At 38.8% G+C, this 12530-nt stretch overlaps 1 protein-coding gene across 4 annotated transcripts in view; it reads right to left on the bottom strand.

Moving 5' to 3' along the window:
• The window catches only part of BTBD9 (BTB domain containing 9), a 416542-nt gene that overhangs the window by 359295 nt on the left and 44717 nt on the right, over window positions 1-12530 (bottom strand). For all 4 annotated transcript variants that reach the window (XR_005987172.1, XM_041750949.1, XM_041750950.1 and 1 more), the window contains 2 exons: window positions 8972-9335; window positions 7604-7868 (listed from right to left, as the gene is read on the bottom strand). Coding sequence is in view for 3 of the 4 variants with exons in the window: in XM_041750949.1 (XP_041606883.1) it covers window positions 7604-7868; window positions 8972-9335 (629 nt within the window). In the remaining variant the exon portion in view is untranslated. The remainder of the gene's footprint in view (window positions 1-7603; window positions 7869-8971; window positions 9336-12530) is intronic.

The raw sequence follows: 12530 nt of genomic DNA, 5'->3' as shown, positions 1-12530 counted from the left end.
GGGAAGACCATATTTATCCCTCTCTCTAATCCCTTCCCTGTAAGGTGACCTGAGACTCAGAGGGAAAAAACAGAGTCTGATATATTGGGATCCCTGGGTGGTGCAGTGGTTTGGAGCCTGCCTTTGGCCCAGGGCACGATCCTGGAGACCCGGGATCAAATCCCACGTCGGGCTCCCGGTGCATGGAGCCTGCTTCTCCCTCTGCCTGTGTCTCTGCCTCTCCCTCTCTCTCTCTGTGACTATCATAAATAATAAAATAAATAAAAATTTAAAAAAAACAGAGTCTGATATAGCATAAAAACAAACAAAGTTGTATTTAAAGTGAGAACTTGGGCTCCACCACCCACTGGCCCTGAGTGAGACCCCTCAGTGCCTTTGAATCAGAATCTGTTTTCTCATCTACAAATAATGCTGTGTCCAACCCACCCACTGCATTACTGTAAAGATCGTACCACAAATAATACATGCTACAGTACCCTGTAAGTATAAAGCATTCAGCCAAAAACCATTTACAGAGGATTCAATCTGTACCAGATACCATAGGAATACTTGAGAGAATGAAACAGAAATGGGTCCTGCCCTCCTGCAGCCTCCAATCTAGAGATGAAGCACTTTATAAAGCAAACAAAAACTTCCAATTTGCACTTTTCAGTGTCAACAATGTGTACCCCTTGGTAAAAAGAGATCTGTTCCTTTATTGCTGGGTGTAAAATGTGGGGGTCTGAAGCCTGTTGTTGAAGACCACTGGAACCACCTCCAACAGTTCTGACACCATTAGTCAAGACCACGCCGAAAAGGGAGGAACTCAAGCTTTCAGAATTTAGAAAGTGTTGCTACCCTTTGATTTTCTCTAAATATAAGCTCCTTCATCTCTAAAATTTATCAAGCTCAGAATAAAACACTAGGCACAAAGGTTTCAGTTGACTATAACTAAAAGTCTAAAATAGAAATGAAATTGCTACAAGTCTAAAGTCTTCTTTTGAAGTTTATTTCAAGAGTGCTTGAGAACTTTTCTAACTATTCTTGATACAGATCCCCTGAAAGTATCTTTTACTTTAAAATGGGAAACATTTACACAAGTGGAAATTCTCTCATGGTGACCATAATCTGAGCGTCTCATGGGATAAAAATCCAACTCCAAGTATTTGTGCATGTGTGTGTGTCTGCATGCATATGCAAAACCTATAGTTACATTTAAGAAGAATTTAAGAAGAAAAGTGATCATGAGAAAATTCAAGTCATAGTAAAATACCTCAAACCACAAATATTCTTACCATCTATAATTTTATCAGTAGAGAAAAAGAGCTCTCAAAGAATACAGGGTATTAGGGATTAAACAACATAGCAGATAACAAAAGTTTTCCTTACGTTTGTAATTTTGGATGCATTTTACAAACATGAAAAAAATTAAGCTTTGAAGTTCCACAGCTAGGCAGAAACAAGCCAATTATTAGAAAAACAAAGAAAATGAATAAGACCTGCAGCTAGTGAAACAGGGCCAAAATCTGAGTGCTGCTAGGCTAATTATCTTGAGTTTTTCTTTAATTGTGTTATGTTCTTAATTATCCTTTACTGAACTTTCTAGTAGTTCTTTACTGAACTATCTTTACTGAACTATCTCAGCCTAAGATTACCATCTAGGCTGAGATAGCTGTCCACTCATGATGGGTAACATTTGGAGCCATACTCAGTTCTCTGCCCACTGCAATCTCTTTACCTAATTCTGTACCCAAAATCATTTTGTACTCCCCAACCTGACTTCCCCGAAAAACGTGTGGCTGCTCCCTTCCAACAAACACCGCATTACAAGTGGCTTCCTTGACACTCCTGTCTTCCAACTCTCCCCATTATCTCCACTCTCCACAGGCTTCCTCTCCACATTTAACAGTACTGGTGCTCAAACACACCAAACACAAAACAGAAACAGAAAATATTCCAGGCAGGAGACTCTACTGAAGAGCACTGGCCTCATGAGTCAGATCAGCACTTTGGTTCCAGCTCAGGCATTGATTTCACTCAGTAACTTTAGGCAAGTTACTTATAAAGATCACAGAATGAAAACTTCTAAGAGCTGAATGGAACCTTCATCCTATTTATTATTTAAAGAATAGAAAACTCCTACGCTGTCTTCTGTGTGCTGGACTGCAGTGGACTCAGCCTCCAGCAGCTCATCATCTCATATAGACAAGTACATATCGGACATAAAATGCCTCCACTGAGGAATACTCAGGAGGGATTCCTTGTGAAGCCTCTAGTTTACCAATGAAGATACTATAAACTGTAGTTGGAGAGATAAAATATAAGTCAAAAAGTTTTAAAGTATTAAAAGTTTCAGGGGTAGCTGGGTGGCTCAGTCGGTTGAGTAGCTGACTTGGCTTTGACTCAGGTCCCGAGCTCAAGCCCTACACTGGGCTCCATGCTCAGCAGTAAGTCTGCTTGAGACTCTCTCTCCCTCTGCCCTTCCATTGGCTTTTCCTTCTTCTCTCTCTCTCAAATAAATAAATAAAATGTTTTAAAAAGTGAAATCTTGAGAATGGAAGTTGTGATATGCTCCCTGCTATAAACATGAAGAAATAATAAATTGTGATTTCCTCTTATTATTATTTCCTCAATAATAATTATGGTCCTCTTTCCTAAAGTCTAGAATCTTAGACACGCACAAGTCATCTGGGTGGCTCAGGGGTTGAGCATCTGTCTTTGGCTCAGGGCGTGATCCTGGGGTACGGGATCAAGTTCGACATCAGGCTTCCCACAGGGAGCCTGATTCTACCTCTGCCTATTTCTCTGCCTCTCTCTCTGTGTCTCTCATGAATAAATAAATAAAATCTTTTAAAAATATAAAGTAAAATAAAATCTGAGACACACAAAATAAGTATAATCCAGTCTGATCAAAAAAACCACCTTCAAGGCAGAAATAATACCTCAATAGTTATGACAAACTAAGCATTAAGGGAATGGTTTGAGTGCAGGTAGTTAAAATATTCTAAGGAAAAAAAATAATTTCATTAAGAGATAATTCCTTTCCCCAGGTGTGTGTACAAAACTAGCCAAAACCATCTCCCCAGAAAGACTAATCATAACTGTTAAGTTAAAAATATCCTTTGGGGGGGGGGGTGCCTGGGTGGCTCTGCAGTTCAGCTGCCTTCTGCTCAGGGCTTGATCCTGGGATCCTGGGACTGAGTTATGCATTAGGCTCCCCACAGGGAGCCTGCTTCTCCCTCTGCCTGTGTCTCTGCCTCTTTCTTGGTGTCTCTCATGAATAAATAAAATCCTTAAAAAATATATCCTTTGGGTCCCCCCTTTTTTTAAGGAGGAGAAAAATTGTTGTAATTTGGTTAAAATCCTCAGGATATGCAGCTCTGAGAATTGAACCTCCAGTAACCAATACCAGTCAACTCAAAAGAAAAAGCATTAGTATCTGTGCAGTCCCCAGTCCAGGAGAGAACCTCTCCACAGTTCATGAAAAGTCCCAAAGACATAGAAGCTATACCCAGGGGAGAACAAACAAATTTGGTCAACAGTTTCAAAATAAGCATAACTATCCTTCCAGAACAGTCTAGGAAGACTTCTGAAATTTTATTTTTTTAAGATTTTATTTATTTATTTGTGAGACGGGGGGGGAGGGAAGGAAGGAGGGGGGGATCGAGCGAGCAAGCATGAGCAGGGGGAGAGGAAGGGCCAGAGGGAGAGGGTAAAGTAGACCCGCCTGAGCAGGGAGCTAGAGCTGAATGCAGGGCTCAATCCCAGGACCCTGAGATCATGACCTGAGGGGAAGGCAGACATTCATCGACTAAGCCACCCAGGCGCCTCAACTTCTAAAGTTTTAGACTACGTTTTCTTAACAGTGAAGAAATGTAATAAAAGAAAATAATGGTATATTTGGATAACATTTATTTAGAGAATAACCTATTTTTTAAGGAGCTTATAGGAAAGTGATATGCATCCTTGGTGTTAATATTGCTGATTTTGCTATCCATATAGGTAAAAAGTCAGAAAACCAGCCTGTTGTTTAATCATTTCTCAAGTTTAGAAGTTAAAGATTCCCAAATATCTGTATAATTTCTTCCTCAAGATCCCACTGATTTATCCCAAATGAAAAATTTAACATTTATAAGTAATAATTATGTAAATATATCATCCAGAACTGAGCGTGCCTCAGCTTGTTGAGTACTCCCTTTCACAGTAGTCTCATGGCTTCATTATAACCCAAGTCTGACACCTACATTGACCAGCTGGTCAATTCTAAGCTACCACCAACTATGTAAAGTGTCCAAAGCATCTCCTCAGTCCTGCAAAAGTGTCCCAAGCCTATCCCTGTAACAAATTCATTTATAGGGCCCTACCAACACCTCAAATCAAAGCTAGGGCAACAAGGGAGAAAAAGGAACTTATATGAGAGGATCAGACAATGATGACTTAGAAATTCTAAAATTGTATTACTCATCTTGTTACTTCTCCCCCCTCCACTGTCCCACTCTTTATCCAAGACTACCCTCAACTAGGACCCCTCTCTAGCACCTCTGATCTCCTCCCAGACCTCTCTCGAGCTGTTCCCTCTAGTTGTCATAGTATTTCTCTACTGCCTTTCATTCTAATTCACATACATGCTTCTATGACCAATGCAGTAATTCCTACAGACTGACAGAGGTGAGGAAGAACACAAATAATGATAACAATGGTTTCCTAGATTGAGTTTACAGACATTATTTGCATACATTATTTAAATTCTCATAAAATATTAGGAAACTTGATGGGGACTTTTTAGTAGGACTAAAAGTATAATTCCTTATGGAACTTAATATCAAGTCACACAACCAGCAAGTGACTCATTCAGGATTTGAGGTCAAACTTCTTTAGTTCCAAAACCAATACTTTTTCTTCTATATCCAGTGAAAAGAAGGGTTATAGAAGCCAACTGAGGAGAGAACTTCTATACAGAGAAGGAGGTCACTGGTATCTAAGGATGCTGAAAGATCAGAAAATGAGGACTGAGAGAAAACTTTGGCATATAAATTATGGTCGGTTGGTGAGTTGTCTGAGCAGAAGCTTGGGTAAACAGGGAGTTAGGCATTGGTTTGAAAAGATAGTAAATACAATGCATTGACCATCCAGTGTGTGAATTAGAATGAAAAGCAGTAGAGAAATAATATGGCAGCTAGAGGGAACAGCTCGAGAGAGGTCTGGGAGGAGATCGGAGGTGCTAGAGAGGGGTCCTAGTTGAGGGTAGTCTTGGATAAAGAGTGGGACTGTGGAGGGGGAGAAGTAACAAGATGAGTAAAATTGTATTTTAGAATTTCTAAGTCATCATTGTCTGATCCTCTCATATAAGTTCCTTTTTCTCCCTTGTTGCCCTAGCTTTGATTTGAGGTGTTGGCAGGGCCCTATAACTAAATTCGTTACAGGGATAGGCTTGGGATATTTTTGCAGGAGTGAGGAAATGCTTGGAAAAGAAATCTAGGGAAAAAGAAAAAAAAAGAAAAGAAAAGAAATCTAGGGATGCCTGGGTAACTCAGCGGTTTGGCACCTGCCTTTAGCCCAGGGCATGATCCTGGACACCTGGGATCGAGTGCCACATTGGGCTCCCTGCATGAAGCCTGCTTTCTCTCTCTGCCTGTGTCTCTGCCTCTCTCTCTCTGTGTGTCTCTCGTGAATAAATAAATAAAATCTTAAAAAAAAAAAAAAAAAAAAGAAAGAAAAGAAATCTAAATCTGATGAGTCAGAAGAGAAATCCAGACTAAGGACACCTACTTACGATCAATCAGTATTTAAGAGAATGTCTGAGCATGGTCAAGGAAAAGATGACTCAGGGAAATGACTAACATGAGACAGGACTTAGTACTTAGATGTTCCAGAAACCCTCAAACTCAGTCTTAAATTAAGCTCAGCATCTTCAGAACTACTACATTTCATTAATTCTAAGATACATATTTTTTTCAAATTTTAACATTTCTGAAACTGGGATATAGACATGATGGTGTGTTATGATTTAACTGGCAATACTGTTTCCTTTCTTAGTGGAAAATAAAACGATGGCACTTGAGAACTTCCGGTTTCTTGGATTTGAAAAAATAAGGTAACTTCCTCCTAAACTTAATTCTTAAATTTAAATCCCATAAATCATCAAGATCTAATTTTCAGAATAATATCTCCCTTATACATATGTACTTTCCCTTTTCCCTACTGCCAATCTAGTTTACGGTTATATCAACTTTGTGCAGATCAAACACCCTCCTCACTGGTCTCCCCAAACCAGTTTTCCTTATTCCAAATCATCAAGCATAGCACCATAGATCAAACTTTCAAGACCATCATCAGACTCACACATCTCTCACTTTTGAAAATCAGCTTCTCATTGTGCATCAGCAAAATCCCAAGCTGGTTAGAAGACTTCCACAATTTTGCCTGAGCTGACCTTTATATACATTGTTTATCAAGGCGAGCCCCTCTGCTCTCATCCACTTCTTCTGTTCCCAGGCCTTTGAACGCACTACCTTGTCTGTCAAACGCAACCAGTCCTCCCCTTGAAACACACTCCACCCTGAAGACCCTCATATCTAAGGCCAGGATTCACCTCAGGCTTCCTGATCTCCATGAAATCTCCCTCAGTTCTTCCAAGCTGTATCCTCTTTCGAAATTCATAGCATGTGCTCACCTTAAACATGGTCCTACTTAACTTTTCACGGGAGTAGGTCTTATTTCCACAAGTATATTAAAAGGATCAGAGGAGACTGTATTTTGTATTTATGCAGTGTAGTGTGGTGGTTCATTACACAGCCTAGCTACAAAGGTCTGCTTCTCTGCTCAGAATCTTTCTGTGTAATCTCTCTGTGATTCAGTTTCCTCATTGTAAAAATAAGTTGTTGTGAGAATTAAGTGATCATGTAGAACTGTTAACTGATAATACAAACACTTTATAAATACTTCCTAACTGCCATTGTTTTTATCAATAAGAACAATCACGTAAGTGTTGGATATGTAACACAAGTGGTAGCTATTACTATCATTTAGAATCTCCACGTTCACAGTACACGGAATAGGAACAGAGCATGGACTCAAGGCTAATTTGATGGAGGAAGGCAGGAAAGGTCTTAGCATGAGAAGAAGCTTTTCAGCAGAGTGTCTATTTCTGATATTCTAGGACACAGCTGAATAAATCTGTCTAGGGATCCCTGGGTGGCACAGCGGTTTGGCGCTTGCCTTTGGCCCAGGGCGCGATCCTGGAAACCCGGAATCGAATCCCACGTCAGGCTCCCGGTGCATGGAGCCTGCTTCTCCCTCTGCCTGTGTCTCTGCCTCTTTCTCTCTCTCTCTCTCTCTCTCTCTCTCCCTGTGTGACTATCATAAATAAATAAAAATTAAAAAAAAAACATTTAAAATAAATAAATCTGTCTAGACCTGGCAAGAAATACCGATGTTGGGGTCTATGAAGACTCAACGGTCTCTGAGGGAATTAAGAGGAAAACAAGAGGAAGCAGAACTCTATGTTCTTAGACCCACACATATCACATACACCTGCAACTAGAGTTTTGTAGCTCATTTTGTAGCTGAGACTGTCAGGCGAGGGAGAAAACTTTTCCTGAGATTAGGGTAAACAGGTACTTACTGAGCATGCCTCTGTAATTGAGGTCCATATCCCGGCTCTCTGATCGAACTTTAATAGCATCCAGAATAGCATCAGGAGACAACAGTCCTGAAGGCCTCACAACGTTCAGCAGTTCAGTGAGGCTCATCAGAGGCAAACGCACAGCCTGCATGATTTCAGCATGATTCTCCTTTGAATTGTGCTTACACCAATTTAACAAGGCTAGAAAAATATCTTTCTCAGGAGCTGCAAATGAATCTCTTAATACGATGTTTAAAAGTGCTGTCTGAAAAGGATAAAAAAAAAATCCATTTATTATGGAGCTCAGCCATATATCCAATCAATCAGCAAAACCTCACAGAACTGCAAGTATCACTTATATCTCAACAACTCTTTGACCATCTTCTTTCTTTAATCTTTGTGCCATATACTCTCTTGCCCACCAGGGCTCCATGAATAGCCATGGGCATCTTGTACCACTACATCAAATGTCTAGTCTTTCTAACATATCTGCACCTATCTTCAATAAAACAAGAAGAAAAATGGCAACATAAGGAGCTGTCATTCCATGCAGGTTCTTCAGGAGAGTTTAAATTTATAAGTCAGTAGGATACATTCAGTATTTAAAATTCGAAATCTTTTGTTTCACAATATTATTGCACTCCCATATTTTTGATTCTCAGATTTCTAGACTCATCTCCAGTAACACTGGTGCAACCCTCAAAGACACTTGCTTCCAAAAAATTAAGTAGGATAGTAAAAATCATGGTTTACACTCAAGCCAAAATATGTAGCTTTTCAAATAGGTTTTTTTCATTTGAAATATTCAGGTCCTAGGAGAAACACAAAAAGGGAAAGAAGAGACCAGAGTTCAGAGAGAGATCTAAGGAAAAGAGTTTATTTTTGAGCCAGCTGGCAGCAGTGGGGGTGGTGGGGGTGGGTGGGAGAGGATAACTTAAAATGACATCCTCTCGTATAAGTTCCTTTTTCTCCCTTGTTGCCCTAGCTCTGATTTGAGGTATTGGTAGGGCCAATGACACAGGAAATCTCCTGTATGAATTTTCTCTCTCATAATAACAAATTATTAGTTGCACCTCTCTGTGGGAGAAATACAAAATGAAAAAATAGTACGCAACACCACAAAAAAACCTGACAGTCATCACTTTGAAAACACCCACTCTGCAGCACAGCCTCTTTTAGACATAGAACCAATTTACCTCTCTCTTATATGATCTACATAGAGTCTTAGTAGCTGGAGGCAGATAGCTAGACAGATGACCCCTTCCAGATCAAGGATTTTTATTTTTTAATTTTTAGTCTATGGCTCTTCTCCTACTGCACAGATCTAAATAACATGATGCATGCCTGTACTTGCAGATGATGACACACCTTAGAAAGGGAAAGGAAGCCTTCACTTGAGAGCACCTCCTGAGCATTTCTGTCCATAAACATGCAGCACATGCAAGTTAACTTGGGAAGTGAGTAGAGGCTGGCAACATCAAAAGTCATGCAGACATTCTGAATGTTAAGTATGGTGCAGAGATACTCAGAGGTAGAATCCTCCAGCTCTGGAAATCCATATTTATGAGCCAGGCTCAAAAAGTCCAGCAACACCTCCTCCTTCTCATCTGTCAGCGTTGCCCGCCCAGTGTAGATGTATTTAAGCAGCATTGTGAATGCTTCTGCAGTGGTGTCTTGGAGAGGGATTTCTGCTTCAGGTTGTGATTCTCTCATTCCACCATACAGTAATGCTCTACACATCAGAGAAGAAATGCATGAGGAAAACCTCAAATAAGATTTGCTACAATATTATGAAATCATGGTTATCAGCATTATGCAAACATAAATTTGTTTAATGACACAAAGATTCAGGTAAAGAAATGCACAGTAATCATTTAAATAATTCTCTAAAGAAAAAGAAATGGTTTATAAACTATTTTGGATTAATTCTATAAACAATTGGGCTGATGAAATATCCTGAGAATTCAAATAGGTAATAGACATTCATTAAATAGAAAGATGAAAGAGCTCTTGCAAAATCCATATAAACATATTAAAGGTCAATAAGGCTGTTTAAAAAGTAAAACTCTGTAGGAAAAAACATAATCAGATAAAAACAATTACACACAATCAGGTGCCATTCTCCCCTGTCAGACTGGCAGAAATTAAAAATCCTGTTAACTATTCAGTGCTGCAAAAGCAATGAAATAACAGGTTCTCCCATGCACTGCTTTGAGTCTATAAATAGGCACCCCTTTAGGCAAAGTAATTTAAGTAATTTCTATTCAAATCTAAAATGGGCATGTCCTTCAACTCAGTAATCTCACTGTCAGGACTCAATTCTAGAGAAAAAATACAGCAAAGTAAAGATACACAGCAAAGTAAAGATACATGTATAAGAATATAGAGTGAAAAAATGGAAACACTGAATGAAAATCTTAAATGTCCATCAACAGAAACATAGTTAAGAAACTGTGAGATACACTTCTGTGCAGCCATTACAGAGATTAAGTAGCTCAAAATATACAGTCTTAGAAAGATAACCAGGATATAGTATATTAGTCAAGTTGCAGACCTGTATGTGTTGCATGGGAAAAAGTATATACCATGTACTTATATGTGTACCTACATAGGTATATACAGATATATCTATTTACATTGAGAAAAATTGGGGGAAATTCATCTTATACTGTTAACAGAGGTTGTCTCTGGGAAATGTGATTAGAGGGCTGGGAGGGAAGGACTGCCATTTGTTACTTTATAAATTAAATATAAAATTGGGGATGGGATTATGGGTGATTTGACTTTTTTTTTTCCCTGTCTTTTCAGTAATTTTTCAGATTAAAAAAGAATCCTATTATTGCTTAACTGATCATCTAAAAAATGAAAACTAGACAATCCAGCCAGGTAATGAATTTGAATTTCTACCTTTATTACTGTCAAAGGAATAATATGAACCAATTAATAAGCCTCTATTCCATCAGGAAAGAAAAGAGGACAAGGGAGGGGTACAGAAAAGGAAGCATAAAAGGCAGAAAGAAAATGTGTAAAAGTGAAAACAAGAGAATAAGGGGGGAAAAAAGAGATTCCCCCTGCTTCTAAGATTGTCATAGTAGGACTAGCATTTCAAGGATTCCCTCCATACCTATTGGAATTCCTCCCCACTCTCCTCCAGGCCTTAGCATTTCTGCTTGCCTCAGGGAAATAGTAGAAACCATCCAAGAAGAGATCCATGGATATTCTGAGCATATTTCTTCACTGGGTTATACTGTGCCCCAAAACACTCTTGAAGGTTTTCATTAATCCAGAGAACATGGCTCTAAAATTACTAGATTAAAAAATACTTTTCTAGAAAGATCTCGCCAAGATTTACTACTCCTGCAGTGTGGTCCTTGGTACTCATGTAAATTCTCAATGCTTTAAAAGTAGTTTTGATGAGGCTCCCTTGGAACACTAAATATGAACCCCCAAATTGTGAAAAATTCCCTCTATACAGTTAGTTGTCCTTATCTGGGAACTGACAGGCTCTAAGACAACAATGAGAGAAGCTTCTCCTAATTTTCCTTTGCAATATGGACAGTGCCAGCAATGAGAATCTAAGACAGTATTACCAATGACTCCGACATGAGCCTTGTGAGCCATCATATATTATAAATGCTCGATATCTACAGAGACACCAAGAACAAATTCAGTAAGTGAAGGGCGTATAGTCCATTCACTCAATATGATCTTCCAATTTCTAAAAGCAGGTGAGTTTCTTTTAAGAATACACTGATCATCTAAAAGATATCCACACACAGTTGTATTGAATTATTTTTGGAGGAGCGAAGATATATAATATTAACAAATATTAAACATAAGGTTGAAAAGTTCTGACTTGATAAGGAATGGTCTCTAAAACACTTTAACAATACTGAGTGGAGCAAAAGTAATAAAAGGAAAACACAAAAGGAAAAGTGTGCAGAGGACAAAGGCAGGTAACTGATAACGACCAGATCAAGGCCAGCTGTGTGAGTCAAGCTGGCCACTATCAAGGGACATAGGAAAGTATCACTGAGCACTCTTAAAAGACACCTCTCTTTCCAAAGCTCCTGGCTTCATCTACAGTGGCATTTTATATGTACAAGATGAGATGTCCTAAAAATGTTTAAAATGTACTAAAAGAGTTCTAGCTGAATAGTAAATATTTCCAAGAGAATTAAACCCACTAGACAATGTATGTGACTCCAGATATTCTTTTATTGACTTGCTTAATTCTGGTTGTGAAAATCATACTGTAGTTTTCACTAGAAGGTAAGTGAAATTTTCTCTAAGCCACTGGCATCTCAGTTTTTAGATAAGAGTTTCCCAGGTCAATCCATGATTTTGTGGATACAGACTCTATGGATTTATCAAGGATAAGTTATCATTCAGTCAATAATTCAGTGATGATTCCCTTTTTACAAATATTGGGTAAAATGTAGAGTAATTAGAGATTAGTTTAATAACCAGGGTTTCATAACCCTGGAAGTTAAAGATTTGAATGACAAACAATAGCTGCATATAAGTGGGATTTTTCTTTTTTACATTAGTACATAGTTTTACTTAGTTTACTTAGTTTTACTTCTATGTAACTAAAATGAAGTTTCAGCAAATACTTAAATTTCCTTTAATTTGGGGTTGCCAAACTGCCATCTCAGAAGAGAGATCCATTGGGTTACCTACAAGTCCTGGGCCTCAGTAGTCTGAAACTAACAGGTATACATGTTCATTAGCGACAGGAAGCCTAACAGCCAGTAAATCAGCTTAAATTCCATCAGTCATCAGCTGTGAGAAGCAGATGAGGTCCACAAAGACTCAGCCTGAGAGATATGCTTGAGACTCTGAAAAAGGGTTGATGAGGGACAGTGGAGTATGGGAAGCCTTCTTATCCTCTGGTTCTCAGATGGCTCCTGAAGGAAAAGGTGTT

The sequence above is a fragment of the Vulpes lagopus genome, chromosome 1 (assembly GCF_018345385.1).
Source record: "Vulpes lagopus strain Blue_001 chromosome 1, ASM1834538v1, whole genome shotgun sequence".
Classification (NCBI taxonomy): Eukaryota; Metazoa; Chordata; class Mammalia; order Carnivora; family Canidae; genus Vulpes; species Vulpes lagopus.
Note: the sequence above shows the minus strand (reverse complement) of the source record. Positions and strands in the feature narration are given on the sequence as shown.